The following is a 19532-nucleotide window of genomic DNA, read 5'->3' as shown; positions in this document are numbered from 1 at the left end:
CCATTGGCCAGTAGTACGGCTCGAGTGCAAGAAAATCCACCAAACACCTGCACCTGTAGATAAATATTTATCGTCACTATTTCATTTTTATCAGGAAAACAGTTCACCCACACTTCCATAAAAAAAACTGCTTTATAGGCCGAGAGTTGTTTGTAAACAGGCTGTGATCAGTCCCACGGGCTGCAAAAATTTTTTCAAATTTTCTTGGCGGGTTACCTGGTCTGGTGGGTAAGTCAAACCTGTCAGACGGGGTCACAATTTGCTATGTAAACGTCTCAAAGGTCGTGCTCATGTTAAATTTGCAAGCGCGCCAACATCCTCTGGAAACCTCAACCCGGGATTCCAGGATAGTAAGATTGTATGTAGTGTAGCTGGCCAGGTTGCCTCACCTGCCTGGGGACCTCCACCTCCCTTTAGACACGCCCTAATTTGCCGTTTCCCCATCTCCTCACTTGTTAAGTGTACCATCCAAGAAGCCGCAAAAGTAAGAGAAATGTCGATAGAAAACATCCTTCAGCAGCCCACAAATTTTGAATATAATCGTATTTAATGTTCTCTCGGGGAAAAATTGCAAACCTAATCGAAAACTTTGGTAATAGAATCTGAATGTTCATTAAACAGTTTAAATAGTAAAAAAAAGCTTCGCCGGCCATGACGTAAATGAGACAAAATGAATTCAGCCATAAAAAGTAAAAATAACTTTCTTTTGATTTAAAGTGACGATTGTCGACTTTACGGTAAGAAACCTTATTTTTCAAACGATGTGTGAATAAATGTGACTAACAGCCAGTATCTTCATAATTGCCACTGATGTCATTTTGACCAGATTCATCGCTCGAACTGTCGCTAGAATCCTCTGCAATGTTCTCTTCCTGTTTTGATTTGCCCTGTTTATCAAACTTTCTATGATTTCCAGGTTTAAATGACTCCACTGTGCCAATAGGAGTTTTGTTGTCTTTGGTACGAGTGTCTTCTACCAGGTGATGATATACACCTCTGTCGTAGTGTGTCGAGGTTAAGAAGTTCTTTAATGACTTTAAGGAATTAACCTTTACACTATCCCCTGAAAAACTATTTTCTTCGATGCTTGAACCTGACTCTTCGATGATTTCATCTTCAGGCAACAATGCAGTTTTTGAATGGCTTTGGTGATGATCATGATGTTCCTCTTTTTGGCGGCCTTCTTCCTTGTCTGAGCCTTTGTCCTGCAAATGACCAGATTTGATTCTATCATGACTATAAAGTACACGGTACTTTTCCTCAGGGAATTCTGATGATTTTATACGATGTTTTGGGCTCTTGAAAGTCTTACTTACACCTTCATGACGAAGGCGGGAAATCTCAGTACTTTCAGATGGGTTTTTTTTCACATTTTCCACATGGATTGAATTTGAATCATGTTCTCGTAACAGTTCCCTGTCCTTCTCTATTTTTGGTAATGTGTATTTATCGCTATCATAACGAGACTGAACATTGTCACGATCACGGCTGAGAACACCGTTGACTGAGCGATCATATGACAGTTCATTCTCTCTCGAGTCTTCATTGCGCAGTTGTCCATTTCGATGATAATCATGAAGTCTTACATACTTTTTTCGTTTATTTTTCTGATGCATTTTGCGTCTCCTCTCATATCGTTGCTCATTTCCTCTGACATGTGGGAGAGAATGAGAGTGACGAGGTTGATTCAAGTCGTATGGCGGCTCTTTGTCCGCCTCGATATCAATGTCATTGTCATCGTCGTCATCATTCTTGTGATCATCATTATCATGATCATCATTGTTATGATCATCATTTTTATTATCGTCATCTGTTTCATCAGTATTAGAATCAGAATTATTATCATCGTCATCATTATTATTATCTTCATCTTCACCGCCATCATCATTTTTGTCATCGTTAGAAAAATCCTCTTTGAGTTTAGTGTCTTCCCTGTCAGTGAAATCTCTCCGAGAGCCGCCATGAGACTGCACCTTCTCCTCGTCCTCCTCTTCCTCTTGATCCTCAGTTTCGTTGTCTTTTGTATTCAAATTGTCTTCTTCCTCGGGTTTATCACTAAAATGCTCTTTAGGATGCTTGCTATATGGTCTTACTTTTCTTCGTTCTGACTTAAGTGCTTCTTTGAAAGCACTTTCAAATGATTCGCTTAAACTATTAAGCGCTTCAGCACTTTTACTTTCCTCTGGGTCTTTCGTTGGATTGCTATTTTCTTTTATGATAAATACCTGAGGGGCTGGAGGACGCACCGAATATGCAGTCTTCATGAGTGGCAATGACGGAAGTGGAGGCGAAGGATTTGTGGAAGACGGAGCTGAACGAGGAGGTACTGGATTTGCAACAGGTGGTCCCGGACCTTAAAGGGAATGAGAATAGGAAAAATGCAGTTCAATTTACGCGAGCTATTTTTCAGAGATATGCTCAGGACTTAAGTATAGAACGGAAACTACTCAAAGATATTGGAAACACCAAACAAAGTTTTCTACGCAAACACATACTGATAGGCATAAACAGTGCATTCCTTCATAAATACATACAAATGACATTAGATTTTGTTAGACATTTAAGAATAAACACCAGCGAGAAAAACACACAACGTTTCGATGACTCCATGTCATCATTCTCAAGTGAGAAGAGAATAAAAATGAATAGTTAATTTATACCGTACGAAGGTGGCAAACGTAAAAAGTTTAAAATATTTAAAATATTTAAATAAATAATTGCGCGTGTTGAGTTCGTAAATGTAAACTATTAAATAAATAGTTTCGCGCGCATGAAATCCGATTGTTTGTTCAAAGAGGGCTTCATCTTCTTTATGAAGAGCATTTCATGAACTAAACAGTCCAGTTTCCCGGTGCACTTTTTAAGTACGTTGAAATGCTTGGTCAGGTCGCCGATGGTTTGTAGGCCGTGGTCGTTCTTTAGATGTTTGCCGATGGCCGAATTACGGTGCTCATCAATACGTTGATGTAAATGCCGGCTGGTGTACCCGACGTACTCTGCATCACACAGATCACATTTACAATTATATACAACGCATTGTTGGCTAACTATAGGAGGTTTAGGCTCACGTACTCTGAGATCTTCACAGATTTTGCGACTCTTGAACACGGGATGAAGGGTGTGATCGATTTTGTTGCTCAGATCTGATAATTGCCTTTTCACTGCGTCAGCTGACTTTTGATCTTTAAAAGGCAAAACCACTCGGTGAACAGCATTTTCGTTGACGGATAATTGAGCTTGCACTCCAGGGTTTTCCGACCTAATTGAGGTGACAAAGTGAGAGATGGTGGAATTGATGAGGTGGTCGGGATACTTGAGGTTTGTAAACATCATCTTTAGATGATCACATTCAGATTTGAAGGACTCCCATGTGGACGACAGGCGGAATGCACGATTCAACATGGTCTTAAGTAGTGATTTCTTGTACCTTTTATCGACGTGGCTCTGGTGATGAAGCAATAGGCCTGTGTTTGTTGGTTTCCGATAAACACTAGTTTCTAGTTTACAGCCTTTCTTGAGCACTTCCAGAAAGGCAAGAAAGGCTGTAAACTAGAAACTAGTGTTTATCGGAAACCAACAAACACAGGCCTATTGCTTCATCACCAGAGCCACGTCGATAAAAGGTACAAGAAATCACTACTTAAGACCATGTTGAATCGTGCATTCCGCCTGTCGTCCACATGGGAGTCCTTCAAATCTGAATGTGATCATCTAAAGATGATGTTTACAAACCTCACGTATTCCGACCACCTCATCAATTCCACCATCTCTCACTTTGTCACCTCAATTAGGTCGGAAAACCCTGGAGTGCAAGCTCAATTATCCGTCAACGAAAATGCTGTTCACCGAGTGGTTTTGCCTTTTAAAGATCAAAAGTCAGCTGACGCAGTGAAAAGGCAATTATCAGATCTAAGCAACAAAATCGATCACACCCTTCATCCCGTGTTCAAGAGTCGCAAAATCTGTGAAGATCTCAGAGTACGTGAGCCTAAACCTCCTATAGTTAGCCAACAATGCGTTGTATATAATTGTAAATGTGATCTGTGTGATGCAGAGTACGTCGGGTACACCAGCTGGCATTTACATCAACGTATTAATGAGCACCGTAATTCGGCCATCGGCAAACATCTAAAGAACGACCACGGCCTACAAACCATCGGCGACCTGACCAAGCATTTCAACGTACTTAAAAAGTGCACCGGGAAACTGGACTGTTTAGTTCATGAAATGCTTTTCATAAAGAAGATGAAGCCCTCTTTGAACAAACAATCGGATTCCATACGCGCGAAACTATTTATTTAATAGTTTACATTTACGAACTCAACACGCGCAATTATTTATTTAAATATTTTAAATATTTTAAACTTTTTACGTTTGCCACCTTCGTACGGTATAAATTAACTATTCATTTTTATTCTCTTCTCACTTGAGAATGATGACATGGAGTCATCGAAACGTTGTGTGTTTTTCTCGCTAGTGTTTATTCTTAAAATACATACAAATCAGCAAAAAAGCAAATGTAAAAATATGAGAAGCTGTAAACTTTGTAACGAGTCAATAGTGGACGTAACCATCCGACGGTTAAAACTTTGGAGAGCACTTCATTACGATCACTTATCAACAAAAAAGGCTAGTAAATCACGAGATCCAACTGTGCCATTTTACTTTTTGCAATTTTTCAAGGTTGAACTCGACTTTTTCCTTATCTTAATTCAATAAAACAAAGTAGTTAAGTCAGGAATGTTTGCTTAAAAAAGGATATTGTTAAGATGTGATACTTTGCATCCAAACGGTTTCAAAATTGAGGTCAAGACTCCTGCTTATTCCAAATACGGTTTTACTCATCATTTTTGCCAGACGTAGCACTCACCAATGGGTGATGATTCACCCGGTAAGACAGGAACTTTTGGGATCTCGATGGGTCCGGAGCTGTCTGGAGGAGGAGCAACTAACTCGCCTTGAGTACCTGAATTGGTAGAATCTGGAGAGCCTGTATCAGTGGGAGGTGGTACTGATTCAGATGGAGGACTTTCGTTCCCAGGTGTTTCAGCGTTCGTTCCAGCACTTATCCCTTTCCCTGGAATCTCGGGCGTAGGTGGGACAGTCGAACCAGGAGGACCTGGAGCTGGAATCTCTGGCTCAGGTGGTACAACAGCGCTGGGGAATACAGAAACCGCACCCTCTGATTTTGATGGGGTTGTTTTAGGAGGAGAAATTTCTGGTTTGGGTGGAGGTGGGGGTAGCACAGCAGGCGCTTGAGCAGAACCAGACGGTGGAGGTTGAGGAGCTTGAGCGGACGGCTGAGATACCGTACCAGGATATTTAGTTCCAGATGACAAAGGAGGGGTTTGTGGTAGTGGAGGAAGAAGTGGTAGAGTTGGGGGTGCTGAGGCTGGCTGCGATGCTGGGCCAGGTGGCTGAGGTCCAGGTAAGCGAGATGGGGAGGTGAGAGGAGGCGCTGAGGCTGGCTGCCCGAGAGAGGGCAGAGGTGGTGCTGATGCAGGTTGTGATGCTGCATTGGGAGGCTGAGGTCGAGGTAAAAGGAGAGGAGGAGCTGAAGCTGGCTGCGATGATGGCCCCTGACCTGTTTGTGAGAGAATTACTGGGGCAGTAGCAGGGTTTGAAATCGACACGGGTTGTATTTGGTTTACGGTTGCGGCTGGTGCAGGCTGCGCAGCACCAAGCTGTGGCTGAGAAACTACAGCGCCCCCAACGGGAGCTACCGCAGTTCCTGCTGCAGTTACTCCTGCAGGCTGTGTGCCTGTTCCAGCGTTTACACAGGGACATGGCATTGATTTGCAACAGTCTAATGTGTCAATTATTTCCTCGTCGACGTCTTTGCAAAGGTTGCAAAGATCCGGGCACCTTCTTTCGCACCCACAACGGCAATTGAAGGGAAGCAACAAAGGCAGGATTCCAGATAGTGCAGAAAGAGGATTTGTACCTCCTGCTGTAGCTTTCCCTGCAGTGGCTTGGTTTTGGCTTACGCCTGCCGGATATCCTTGATTTTCATTTCCCCCACCGGCTGGATATCCCTGGTTTTGGTTTCCGCCAGCAGGGTATCCCTGATTTGGATTTCCACCCGCCGGATATCCCTGATTTGGATTTCCACCCGCCGGATATCCCTGGTTTGGATTTCCACCCGCCGGATATCCCTGGTTTGGATTTCCACCCGCCGGGTATCCCTGATTCGGACTTTCACTCGCCGGATATCCCTGATTTGGATTTCCACCAGCCGGATATCCCTGCGCTGGATTTCTGCCAGGCTGATAAGCCATCGGCGTAATTACTGGCTGAACAACTGGTATAACTTTTGGACGACTTTCCTCTTTTTTGTTGAGGGTGTTAAGCAATGCAGCTGTTTGAAGGATTTCAGCTAAGTCTTCTTTATCTGGAGGTGGTGCTGGAGCTGGAACTGGAATGGTAACTGGTGGTGGTAGAGGTGCTGGTAAAGGTAATGGAATAGGCGCTGGAAGGACAGCTGGGGGTGGAGGAGGAGGCAATGGAGCAGGCAATATAAGTGGCTGTGGAGCCGGTATTTGCGCTGGCATCGGAATCACAATTGGTCTCACAGCTCGATAAGGATTGGGCGCAGTGATTATAATAGGCTGCTTTCTTTGACCAATAACGTTGGCATCGTATTTTTTGTTGACGTGAACATGAACATTAATGGGAACATTCCGACCTGGTTGTGGTACTGGCTGGGGAACTGGCTGTGGTGGCTGTATAGGTAATACTGTACTGCCAGTATTTGGGTCAACTCTTTGCCCATTTATGGTCACGATAACACCTTTTGGCGCACCCTTGATATGTATCTTACGCCCGATGAAAGATCGCTTGATATTTCCTAGATGATTAAGTGAACGTTGAAGAGAGCCTAGAACAGAAGTGCCTGAGTTAGAACTCTTTCACCTTCACTTTATCTTTTCAGTGTAAAATGTTGATCTGAAACATATAAGTCTATAGGAAAATTCATTAGCTGACCAAGGAATTCCTCGTTAAATTTCATGCGAAAACGTATATCACATTCATCGCTACGCGAATCGTGCCATATCGATTTTTAAGTTCGTTCACCAAGAATAACGAGCCAGATAATGAATTTTCCTTGACCGCTTAATTAAATAAAAATAAGAAAAAGAGAAACAGCAATGGTATAGTTTGTTTTTATCCTGAGAGCGAAACAAGAGGTTCGAAACAAGATCAACCAAGCTTCGTTTTCGACTTGCAATTCTATGCTAAATACCTCGCTTCGTTAACCAAACAGAAAGCGAGATTTTTATTCAATTGTGCGATTTTAGTCTTAATTTCATCTTACCCTTACATTTTCCAGATTTTTTCTCTGAACCAAAGTTCCAACTGTTTTCAGTAGGGCAGAAATATATTAACATCAATATGTCTATTAATTTAGTTGTTTTTGATTTATTAATTGACATTTGATATAGGTTTTGAATCACTTTGAGTGATGTTTCATAAAGCTGAAGCAAATTTGGTGAGGACTTGAAAAGATTATGAATGCTGGTTATTTGAAGAAAAGAAAAAATCTTCGAAATCCAAATGATTTTTAACTCTGCCTCTAAGCATTATACAGTTAATCATAACACCGACCCCGCTTTGAACTTTTTCCTTTACAACTGTCATATCATTTCTTAGCAACCTAGTCGATTGTTCCGGGCAAAAAAATTCCTGCTCCTCTTTTAAATCTCATTGCAATCTATTTGAGCTTCTAGGGGCTACAAAAAAGGGGCTTTTTTATTCAAATTATGATTAGTTTTTAATATGATAACCAGAGCAGCAACGATTGGTTACCTGCACTCGCGTTCTTAGTCGCATGTTTATCAAAATTGAAGGCAATTTCCTAACTCCAAGGTAACTCTTTGGAATCTCATAATAATGTGCGTAGTGCTTTCATGTAAACTTTGTAAGCAAGTTACATCGCGATTTATATCATTTCGCTAAAAGGTTAGATACCATACTATTAGACTATATTTCCTAATGCCTGCAGTCTCCAGATGGTGGTTAAATTGTTGCCAAGTACAGCAATTTAATCCCTTAATATTCTCTTTGACTTTTAACTAACTTAACATATAGATTCTGTGAAAGAATAAGTAAGTGATGTACTTCAATTTTTAATATTATCCTTAACTGCTAGTTTCATCATGTACAAGCTCCTAATTCATATGATTGTATCTTCGAGGATTAAAGGTCGAGTGTGTTGATATCAAGTGATGTAAAAGTGCATTGTAACAGCATGCGTTGCAGCAGATTTCAGTTATCATGTCGCTGCAAAAGGACGAAATGAATTGAACTTGCAAACGTTTCCAGGAAACATTGCTTCGGTTATTGATATTGACAGCTAGCATCTCATCAAAAGAAAAACCAGAACTTTTTTGACTCAGGGCAACTAATCTACCAGATAGTCAAAACATTCTCAAAAATTCATACAAACGGCGTTTTCGTGCGATCTGTTTTCACTTTTCGGTGACGGCTTGTTGTCACAACAACCATAACCAAATTTACGCGAAACACCAGATATGTCAGGATGAATATCGTACTTGACACAGTCGACTCTAACTTCAATCAGTCACCCCTTTTTTCCTCCTTAAATTGTTTTTATGTAATAAATAGGGTCTCTACCAACAGAATCTCATGCTTCATGGTTTAATTTGATTTGTCAAGTAACGGATACGAAGATTAAGTTTCTTCATACTAAGTGTGAAGTCATCCTTATCTTATGCAGATCTTTAACCCACGCCCATTACCCTTAAACTCACCCAAAGAACATCGATCATTTTACATTTCCGACAACACTTACCATTTATCTTCCTTTGGCGAAAGTAATTGTTTAATTTGTATCTTCTATCCTTCACCTCAGACGCTGCTCGTGACACTTGACCACTTTTTCTATGATATACTGCCAGAGTAGTCTCCCAATATACACACAGAATTTGCCATACCAGAAGGAACTCTCCCTTGACTTTCATACTATGAGTTATCGGTCACAAACCCTCTTTCTTTCCATGTTTTATTACCTACAACAAGTAAAGAAATGCCCGTGTTTAACTCGAACGCCATGAATCAAATATTTATAAACACCAGGTGACAAAACTGGTTTTGCATTGTTCACGAGCGACTTTTTTTTCATCTTGTTTATCTATGGAAAGAAGAGTTTGACTACCTACAAGTTATCTTCCTTTTCTTACAGGACTCATTAAGTGGAGATTGCAACTTAAACTGTTGGATTGAGGCCGGGGTCCTTTAAGACATAAAACGATCGTGATAGAAGCTTCCTAAGCCAAAAATTCCATTGGTTTTGAACCTTCACTCTTGTGGTCATGAAAGCAACGAGGGCAATACAATTAAATTGCCGTTTGATCGATACAAGCGCTTCAATGAATGCTCATTTGTTGAACGAAGTAAAGAGGAAATTAAAAGAAATCGATGAATACGAATCAGGAGCCATTCAAATGATGTGAATCCTTCTGCATGAGATTACCCACGAATTAGTCCTTTCCCCTTATGCAGTCAACTCGTCCTGGCATTTGACTTCTTCTAAAACTGCTTTATTGCCATGTAAAATACCCTGTGTTACTTGTGTGGCAAGAATTTTAAATTAAGGCCTTTGCTTAAAGGATAGATCTGATGTCTTTACAAAACACGTTACTGACTGCCATTTTGAAAGCTCTTCAAGTCAGGTAAAAGAAACCGTTCGCAAGCATTGAAAGTAATCAATGATACATAAAAAAAAGATCTTTAATAGGATTTCAAAAGTGAACGAGAAGCTTCTGTCCTGGCGAGCTTTATGAACTATATTCGGCGGATGATAAGAATCTTGCAGGTTCGAGTGCTCTCACGCAATGCATTTTAAACTTAGTAAGGAGCAACAGTCGACCGCATCATATGATCTTCAGGGCAAGGCTAGTTCTTAAGGGATAAAGGCTGATAGTTTCGAAAGAAACTGTTTGAGGCTGCGTCGGTGGGAGTAACGAAATAATTTGGATATATCAACAAAGTTGAAATGGTAACTTTGCCACCGTAACGATTACAAAAGCTGACGTTTCGAGCGTTAGCCTTCGTCGGAGCGAATAGAGGAATTGTGGGTTGCGTGTGCTTTTAAAGGCAGAAAATGGAGCTACGTTATTCCCACCAATAACGAAGCTCCATTTTCGGCCTTTAAAAGCACACACAACCGACAATTCCTCTATTCGCTCTGACGAAGGGCTAACGCTCGAAACGCCAGCTTTTGTAATCGTTACGGTGGCCAATTTAGCATTTCAACTTTGTTGATACATCCAAATTAGTTCTTAAGGGGACTAATTCGGTAACAGTGATTGACGTTTCGAAAACTGGAAGGAAAGTCATCATCGACGTCGGTAACCGTCGCAGCTCAAGTTGTCGAAACTTTGGTCTTTATTACTGGCGATAACTGTTTGAACAGAATTTACTAAGACAGATATCAAAGAACATCATGAATGTCACATACAAAAGCCGTTTTAATACAAATTGTTTAGTATTTTTCCCTGTGCCCAACGATTATCTAACACAAAAGTCTGTGAACGAAGAAACTAGATATGTACCAATGACGACCCAGCATCATCGCCTGGTTTTATACCTTTTGCAATCCCATATACCACGGCACGCTTCGTTTTCTGACTAGGTAAGCAAGTAAGTGAATAGCTTCGTATCAATCCTTTTAACTCTTAATTACCATAGTGCAGTCTGCTTTGATTGGGGACACTCAAAATACACTTAGTTGAACTGTACACTGATTAAACATTCTCTTAACCATTTTAAAACCTCCTGTAGTAAAACTGTACAGCGTTTTGTGAGCTACTGCTTGTTTCTACCTTGCATTAGAAGAATTCTGGTGCCAGTTTAGTCTTTTTCTCCCAGGAAGAATCTTATTAAGGGCTACTAATCAAGTGCGTCATCAAGCAAAGCAAAACATTGCGACAACCGCGGGTACAGAAGGAATTATGTAAGTGAGATTAGCTCTTTAACTCCTAAGATTTATTGTTAAATCTCCCCTCTAGTTGCTAAATATTTCATAGTGAAATAGGTTCATGAGAATTTGGTGTTAGATCAAAATAACAACTCCTACTTGATAATGTGAGTATTGTCATTACCTGTTTGCTAGATAATGTAAGGATATTACAGGGAGAAGTTACATGTTTATCACCTCTGGAAGTTAAAGAGTTAACAATACACTTTCACGTTGAGGTCTTGACTATTTTTTACATCTCGGCCCCCTGCCTTGATGACAATGAAGCATAATACGAAAATAAGAAACAAAGATCTCTCTCTAACTCTAGATACCAAAATCTTTACGAAATAACCCTGCATTTCTGAAGCCTCTAAATCTTTCGGTTGTAATTCATTTTCCGAATCCAAGTGTTTCCTTACCTCGGCTTCAAAATGAAATTTCTCCTCCGAGTTGATCCTTTAAGAGTAGAAACGTTACTGAAACTTGTAAGGAAACCTCTTTTAATTAGGCACGACTACTTCTTCCGTCCATTGGAAGGGTTTACTGACCCAGGATTGTACTGACTTACTATGTTGTTATAACTATTGTCTGTGCCACTATTACACAAGTAACACGGATTAGCACACGTCGATTCACAGCCACACCAACACAAACTCGGATCAAATCCTGGAACACCTGCTGATGTTGTTGCAGGTAGAACTGTGCCAGTGCCCTGTCCTTGAGCTGGAGTGAGACCTGTCACCACTCCAGGTGTCCCTGCTACTCCTACGTTAGGCTGCACGACGGGCGTCATGGAAGTAGCAGTCTGACCCAGGCCTTGAGCAAGGTTAGGGTCCCCACCAGGGGTACCAACAGGTGACGTATTCGCGGGCAATAGGTTATTAGAAGGTACTGGGGCAGGCACAAGGACGGGTGGGGCATTAGGTTGTACACTAGGTGATGGACCAGGTAATGGTGGATTGTTAACCTCAAGAGGACTTGCAGAAGGGGCTGGAGCAAGCCCACTCAGAAAGTTTGGTATCGTTTCTACAGCATCCATGCTTTGGCTCCCAGCAGCAGGAAAACCCAAGTTCTGGGTTGTACCCGTAGGATTCTCTACGTTGTGATTCGCTCCTCCTGGGTAACCCAGGTTTTGATTTCCGCCAATAGGATCTCTACTGCTTTGCTTACTAGCGTCTAAATATCTGTTATTTGTAGCAGGATATCTCACGTTCTGGTTTACACCTCCTTGAAGGTAACCCCCAGCTGGGTATCCCAAATATGGGTTCCCTACAGCAGGATTTCCTATGTTTGGGTTGCCGATGGAGGGGTATCCCATATTTTGGTTCCCAACGGCAGGATATCCCACGCCTGTATTCCCCGCGGCTGGATATCCCACAACGCCAGGTTTTGCCACGTTAACGCCTCCCGGCACGCCTGCCGTTGCTGGATATCCCAAGGATTGTGATCCTGTTTGGGGAACAGCTTGTGCTGGGAATCCTAGTACTGGGAGGTTAGCCTGAGGATATCCAAGGGAGGGATTTCCTACGGGCTGAGACGCAACCTGAGGATAGCCCAGATGGGGATATCCCATTGATGGAAAAGCAGCAACACCTGGAGTACCCGGGAGCAGTGAGTTGGGAGGGTAGCTATTGGGTGCAAGTAGGTTCTGCATCAATGATGGAAAGCCTTGTGTTGCGCTTTCAGATGAGTCAGATCCCGAAAGAGTTTTCAATAGAGCAGCTGTAAGTAATATTTTTCTGAGACTTGATTGGCCTTTCTTTTCAGGCGGTGCTGGTGCAGCTGTTGGAACTGGTTGTACCTGAGGTTGCACTTGAGGGACCACCACGGGTTGAGCTTGCACTGGCGCAGGTTGTGATGCCATCTGAGGAACAATGGCTACAACAGGCTGTGGCTTTGGTAGGGGAGCTATAATAATGGGCTGGTTACTTTGTCTTTCTGAGGGATTTACTGGCCTAGTAAGGTTAATGTGGAGGTTGATATTATGTGTTTGAGTAGAGGGAGGCGGGGGAGTCATTGGTGCGCTGGTGTTGATGGAGAAGTTTGATCCTTGCGCTTTGCTGGAGTAAACATTTTGTCCATTCACCCTGATGATGACTTCTTTTGGGGAACCTTTAGCATTTAAGAGCTTTTTACGGTGCTTGAATTTCGAATAAAAAATATGTTTATGCCTCACATTAATAGGTAGACTTGCTGGCCCTGTAAAGGCAAATGAAAAAAGGTCAGTCGGCTTTCAGTAAGCCATGTATGATAAGTCCATCTTAAAAACATGTGACTAACACTGCTGCCTTAAAAGTGAACTTTTAAATAAATAAGTAGGGAAAAGTTTAGTAAAGTTTTACGTGTTTAAAACTTATTTTTAACGGTCGTTTGGGACCAAAACGAATTAATAAGGAAAGGATGATAACGGCTCTTTTTGTATCGGAATAAGAAAAGAAGCTCTTCTTTTTCCACCAAAGCATCAAAAGATATTGTTAGTGTAACGGGATCGTCAACAATTTAAATGGAGAAACTCTTCGATAATTAGTGGAAATTATTCCTATCCAGTTTGAAAAGTCATGTTTATAAAGGCACGCCCCAGCTGGAGAAGGAAAATAGAAAGCTCGTGTTGAGATCGCTGCCTAGCGGAATTCATACACTTGTCAAGAGTGAGCTGTATTTTAATACAAGGGTTTATTTATTTTAAAGTTAAAAAACAATAAAAATATTCTCGACAGCTCATGATGTCACAAAACACACAACTCCACTTGAAGGAAGGATGTATAGTGGTTAACATTTAAATCGTCTTACGTACCATGCTGGTTATTCTTGTTAATTCGATTCTTTACATGACTATATAACCTGGAATGAATTCTTTGCGACGACTTGAATCGTCGGGTTTGATGTCTCGCTGATTCCGCCACCCTTGCTATCGTATGACTCAGGAGAAGCAAATGTAAGAAAACGCAAAACAAGGCAAATCTCATCGCTTCAACATATCCCTTTTAAACGAATTGGAAAGAATGGAGTTTGGCCAGTAGAACATCTTGTACGTGGTTACTTCTACATAAAAAGCGGTGAAATTTAATATTCAGCACCACCCGTTTCCATGCTGGTCGCTTTATTGTCCGGATCGAGCAGGTGTGACCGAATGACCCCTTGAACTTTTCTCCTCAATTTTAAGTTTTTGCCCTCTGTGAACGTTTTGGTACTTGGCAATTTGGTCACCCAGAGTTATTTTTAGTACTTCTGCATTTAAGTCAAATATAGAGCTGTAAATGTAAGTAAGAATTGGTGCACTTGAGTCAAATTTGGAGCTGTAAAACTTAGCTACGGGAATCTCTTTAGGGAATGAATGTGTTATCCAGGTCTCCAAGAATCGAACTCAAAATGCAAATATTGACTGGAAAAAAAGTTGATAATTTCTTTGTCTGCATGTTTACATACCAAATCTGAACAATAATATCACACCGGGTGGCTTAATTAGGCTCGTTTGATTTAACCTTTTCTTTTCGCGTATGGTAATAATACGGAATAGGCGTTTTATGTCCATTGGTGAGCTCAGAAGCGTTTGCTCTCTCTCCAGCTAATGATTCAACCTAATTCATTGTAAGGGAAGTTTTTTTCCTCCCTTAACTTACGGTCGGGAGAAACTAGGGCCCGAACTTTTCAGTTACGATGACAAGGTAGCATGTCTTTTTCCAAGTCAAATACGATCTCAAAATTTGTTATCAGGATACCTATTTCCAAGAAAAAGCTGCATTTATAGCTTCTGAAATAAACATTATTGGATAAAAATCCCCCCGCATACGGTAAATTAGCACCTGATAAAACCTGTCGGTCTTCTACACACTAGATTTCTGCTACGTGTATAAATATTTAAACGAAGAGTTGGTTAATTATGTACCCTAAGTAAAACAAGACTCCAATGGAAAAATTAGTAACAGTCCAATGATGTTTATCCTTGTAAGATAAATGTTTTGCTTCTCTATTCATTGGAAATATCAAGGACTATCGTTCACAATGCTGATTGCCTTATTTGTGGCGAAATGACCGGGAAAGGGGCCAACAACTCGCTGGGGGCAACATGAAACGTTTATATGCCCTCTATGAAAGAGCGTTTGTGATGCTATCTGTTTCACTATTTATCTTCACGGTAACGGTACATGAGGGAAGCGCTTTTCGAAACAGGAAGACCGCGCACTTAAAGACAATCACTTTAAAACGAAGAACTGACAAGTGGGCAGGAGCCCCACATAGAGATGGTGACCCGCTAGTCAAAAGTGCCATAGACAATAAAAATGTCAAATCCATGAAAGATATTAATGGGTATTTCATTACGACAGTTTCAAATCACAGAAGGAATACAATCGCTTCCATTCACACTGATGAAACAAGACCAAGAAAATCCAGAGGTAAGGTGCATACAATCAAAGATTGAATTACATTTCTAATCACAAGTGACGATATGGTTTACTTGGAAAAGTTGATGTTACATGTGAATCGATCTAGGTCAAGCAATAGAACGATAATCACTTCTCGTTAAAAAAAACTAAACGTTGTGCGCTGCTCACAAGGCCAGTCGATGTATGTTTCTCCTGATATACTATTACCGACATAGAAAACCCAATCAGCGCCATATTAGCCCACCATATCCAGAATATTCGCATTGATACGGCCGATAAGGAAAATTGAAATCGCTTCGGCCAATATATACGGTATACCGACTGTATTGCAATATATGGTAAATCCTTCGTGCCACAGTTTTTTATATGTTTCGAGCGAAAGTAGATAATACTGCTTCCTGCGCATTTGTCCAACCGGGTGTGAAAAGTTATGGACACCTGTCAAAAAGGCCGGACGCTGATGGTCTTTAATTGGGTGGCAATGTCTCAGGTCGCTTCGGGCCACAGAAACCAGCGGTAATCGTAATTAGTTTTTTTTTCTGCTTATAGATTCTACTTGGAAAAGAACATACATACCATCTGTAAGAAAGCCGTATTGGGGAAATTTCCTAGGACTGCATCCTTGGTACGACCCTAACTTATATAAAAAACAGATATCGAACAATGAACCGGAGGTAGACGATGAGCCTTTCATTGTTTTACCACCTGATAGCACAATAAACAGTAAAGATGAGGCGTTTAAACTGGACGAGGAAGCTGCTACTGCGGCACCAACCGCCAAGACGACACCTACCACTACACCCACGACGCCCACGACACCAACAACGCCTACAACACCCTCGACAATACCCACAACACCACTAACAACTCCAACTACCTTACCTCCCATAACAACCCCATTGATAACAACCCCACCAACCACGCTACCAACCACTCTACCGGCTCCACCACCTACCCCACCCCCACCACGGCCACAAATCATAGACATCCAGTCTGAAAACCCTTTACTTAAAAGAGGGACACCACCCGTTCCTGCCAACATTAATCTAAACTTGGAGATTGGAGAAAACGGCGAAACTGCTGAGGCTGAACAGCATGAAAGTGTTCCAATGTCACCGACACCACGCGTGATTTACCCTCCAACCTTGCCTTCCCCTGAAGAATCTACTTCACAGCCAACTCCTCAAATAATCTTTGCGCAAATGCCAGCCGCCACGGAAGTGTCATCAGACGGTCAGCAACCTCAAATAGTTATGGCACAGCCTGTTCAAGCACAATCTCAACCTCAGTATGCCTTTGCACCCTCTCCTTCGCCGTCACCTCCGCCACAGCCACAATATATTATTGCACCTCAACCGCCAGCTCCAGCTCCACCACCGCAATACGTCATTGCATCTCCCCCACAGACTCAACCAGCTCCAGTTCCAGCTCCCCTAATGATTGCTGCACCATCGCCAGCTCCTGTAATGTATCAGCAACCAATGATACAGTCACCTCCAGCCCCTAGCTACGCCTCTGCAATGTACTTGGCTGAAGCTTCACCACCTCGAACTGTTATTGCTGCACCCTCCTCACAAAATTTTGCTGCTCCACCTGGACAAGTGACTATAGCCGCATCACCGCCGGCAGCAGTAACGGTGTCCTCGTCAGCACCTGCAGCTCCAGTTGGAGGACTAAACAACATCTTTATGTCTAACCCTGGTATGGGACTATCTTCTTTAAGTCCAATTTCTTCCCTCCTCTATGGCAACAGGCTTATGCCACAGGGAGGGCCTTTGTACCCACTAGGCATGAGCACTTTCCAGTCCCCATTAATGCAGTCAATAGGTTCACCGTTGCCTTCTTACGCCTCATCACTGGGCCAACAATTACAATATCCCTCTTCACTCTTGTTACCTTCCCCTCTTGCGTTACCCGGTATCCAACAGTTCCCTAATGTCATGTCCTCTATTGGCCAAACAGGGTATGATCCCCTTCTGTATAGTGGCATAACCGGGATGTTTGCTAATGCCATTCGCTCTTCCATGACCCAGTCTCAACCGAATGCTCTTGCATCTGCCCTGGCTCTCGCTGCAACTCAAGCTCAGGCACGCAACCAGCCGCCAGACCTTTTAACAGCTGCCCTTGTACAAGCCTTAGCACAAAACATGCAGCAAGGTATTCAACCAATCAGTAATGATAAATTGGTGCAAGCGTTATCGCAGGCACTGTCACAGGCCCAACCTAATACGAGGCCGGTCCCTAACCCTGCTCCTGCTCCTGCTCCTGCTCCTGCTCCTGCTCCTGCAGTTCCCCCATCTTCGTCACCACCGCCACCAAATTTACGGCAGCCTCCTGTTCCTCCAGTGCCGCCATACCAAGTGGTTCCCACTGTCACAAGACAGGACGCACCCCCTCGGCCTTCAAGGTCCCGCAGTAGTAAAAATGAGTATTCTGTAAATACGGTCGGAAAGGCTCTTGCTAGCGCTCTGCTTAAGGCGGCAAGAAAAGTTGCCAGACAAAACCAAAGAATAGCGGTAAGAAGACACAAAGGGTCTCGTCACAGACATCACAGAGCAGATAGGGATGGTCAGTATGACGATAGCGACCATAATACTGTTCGGTCATTTGTCCCCCTTTTATATGCACACTCTCCTGACTATAGGTACCAAAAACTACATCGCGTGATCAATCAATGGGAGGGAGAGGACACAAAAAAATATCTTGTCGTGTTTCGCACATTTTGGAAGCGTGTTGCCCACCCCTGTTACTCAAGAAGCCGGTTTATTTGCCAGAGATGTCCTGACTAGCTGATAGTTTCAACAGCCTGTAAAATAAGTAAAATATCTTTTATAATTATAAATTTGAAGAGATTCTTTTGTATAAATTCTTAGGTGAGCTGCTTCTTAGTTTGCCATCTTGCAATGCTAAAACAAGAGGTTTAGTGCTTTCATTGTACATTTACCTGAGTTGTTGCTTAAACTGAGGACTCGCATCTACGTTCAACATGCATGTTAAATATACAGATGATGCAGTCCTTAGAGGAGGAGACCCACTTCATCATCATTTGGTGTCACTAGCGGTTGGAACAAAAAACAGAGGAAAACATAAAGCTGGACATACTCGCAGTCGCAGTTCTAACGTTTTGTAAGTAAAAAAAACGTTAAAAAAATCGTTTTTGGTGACATACCGACCAGTAAGTGTGTCTCGGAGAAACTGATAAGTAATTAAGCAAGTGTTTGGGTGTGAACTTTCCTCAACACTTTTCCTCGAACGATTCCATTTCAGCATGATTTTAGGGTGGGTGTAATTTAATATTTTTGTCTGTGCAACTGTAGTTGAGCGTGTACCGTAATCCTGAATAATAAGTTTGCATTTTTTGTTTAAACGTTTTGTTGTCTCTTTACAGTCTGTTTTCATGGTAGAGCCTAAAGCTGGTGTTTATACGATTAAAGATCGATTAACTTTGTTTTAGTATAGGCGGAGAACTGGGTATTCTCTGTAAGCGTAGATTTCAAATGAGGCCCCTGTCCGGTGGATTCCAATACATTTTAACTAAGGCATTAAAAATGCATTTTCAACAACAGCTACCTCGCTTTCAAAATGCAAAGCACTTCACCAAGTTTCTACGGTTGGATGCGGATTTTACGAAAATATCTTTTGATGATATGTTATTATCGCATAGTGCACTTTGACAGTATTGGTTTTAAAGCTTCATAAAGCTTCCTGCCAAAGGAACGAGTCCGTTAGAGAGTTAACTTCGAATACTCTTGTCAGCGCTTGAGTTTAGATGGCAGTCAAGTGACAGTTACGCTGCTACTTAAAAAGAAAGAAAGATCGTTTTTTTTCTTTTAATGGAAAAGGTTGTGACCTGATGACTAGCGCTCTGAACTTGGGACCAACGACTTGGATCTCAAGGCCCGGTCTGGTCAATGCGTTGTATTCCTGAGCAATTTCTTGCTCAAGCCAGGATCAAATAAATCAGTCTCGGGGGGAGGGGTGAGAGGAGGAAAACCAGGAAAGACCCCTTTTCCCTCTCTCTTCTTCCCCTCGCTTTATCACTCGTCCCAAATCTTCCATGAAAACAGAAACTACCGCCAGCAAGTAGGGTGCCCATTCGAGAGGAGTGACAAAATTGCTAACCACTTCATGCTGTGGAAACCATCATAAATCCCAGTCAGATGAGC

General features: G+C 42.1%; 4 protein-coding genes across 4 annotated transcripts in view; 1 reads left to right on the top strand and 3 right to left on the bottom strand.

Moving 5' to 3' along the window:
• The window catches only part of LOC111337860 (putative NADH dehydrogenase), a 46344-nt gene that overhangs the window by 13012 nt on the left and 13800 nt on the right, over nt 1–19532 (bottom strand). The window lies entirely within an intron of this gene.
• On the bottom strand, nt 686–9075 carry LOC111337856 (uncharacterized). The gene is made up of 3 exons (XM_088749911.1): nt 8813–9075; nt 4871–6877; nt 686–2353 (listed from the first exon to the last, which is right to left on the bottom strand). Exons 1-3 carry the CDS (start codon nt 8979–8981, stop codon nt 780–782), a joined length of 3750 nt encoding a protein of 1249 aa, XP_088606037.1. The 5' UTR covers nt 8982–9075; the 3' UTR covers nt 686–779.
• LOC111337866 (uncharacterized) lies at nt 11222–14054 on the bottom strand. Its single transcript, XM_022944236.2, has 2 exons — nt 13776–14054; nt 11222–13180 (listed from the first exon to the last, which is right to left on the bottom strand). Exons 1-2 carry the CDS (start codon nt 13945–13947, stop codon nt 11496–11498), a joined length of 1857 nt encoding a protein of 618 aa, XP_022799971.2. The 5' UTR covers nt 13948–14054; the 3' UTR covers nt 11222–11495.
• On the top strand, nt 14856–18733 carry LOC111337855 (uncharacterized). The gene is made up of 2 exons (XM_022944223.2): nt 14856–15375; nt 15916–18733. The coding sequence occupies exons 1-2, from the start codon at nt 15048–15050 to the stop codon at nt 18153–18155; spliced, it is 2568 nt and encodes an 855-aa protein (XP_022799958.2). The 5' UTR covers nt 14856–15047; the 3' UTR covers nt 18156–18733.

Source organism: Stylophora pistillata, chromosome 2, assembly GCF_964205215.1.
Source record: "Stylophora pistillata chromosome 2, jaStyPist1.2, whole genome shotgun sequence".
NCBI lineage: Eukaryota > Metazoa > Cnidaria > Anthozoa > Scleractinia > Pocilloporidae > Stylophora > Stylophora pistillata.
The sequence above is the reverse complement of the archived record's forward strand: the minus strand, read 5'-3'. Positions and strand labels throughout refer to the sequence as shown.

Excerpts from the sequence above, each read along its gene's own strand:
- LOC111337855 (XM_022944223.2), top strand. The coding sequence starts at position 15,048 with ATGAAACGTTTATATGCCCTCTATGAAAGAGCGTTTGTGATGCTATCT. Across the intron at positions 15,376-15,915 it reads AAGACCAAGAAAATCCAGAG|ATTCTACTTGGAAAAGAACA; the intron begins GTAAGGTGCATA and ends TTCTGCTTATAG.
- LOC111337856 (XM_088749911.1), bottom strand. The coding sequence starts at position 8,981 with ATGAAAGTCAAGGGAGAGTTCCTTCTGGTATGGCAAATTCTGTGTGTA. Across the intron at positions 6,878-8,812 it reads TCGCCAAAGGAAGATAAATG|GCTCTCTTCAACGTTCACTT; the intron begins GTAAGTGTTGTC and ends CTTCTGTTCTAG. Across the intron at positions 2,354-4,870 it reads GGGTGAATCATCACCCATTG|GTCCGGGACCACCTGTTGCA; the intron begins GTGAGTGCTACG and ends ATTCCCTTTAAG.
- LOC111337866 (XM_022944236.2), bottom strand. The coding sequence starts at position 13,947 with ATGAGATTTGCCTTGTTTTGCGTTTTCTTACATTTGCTTCTCCTGAGT. Across the intron at positions 13,181-13,775 it reads TAACAAGAATAACCAGCATG|GGCCAGCAAGTCTACCTATT; the intron begins GTACGTAAGACG and ends TTGCCTTTACAG.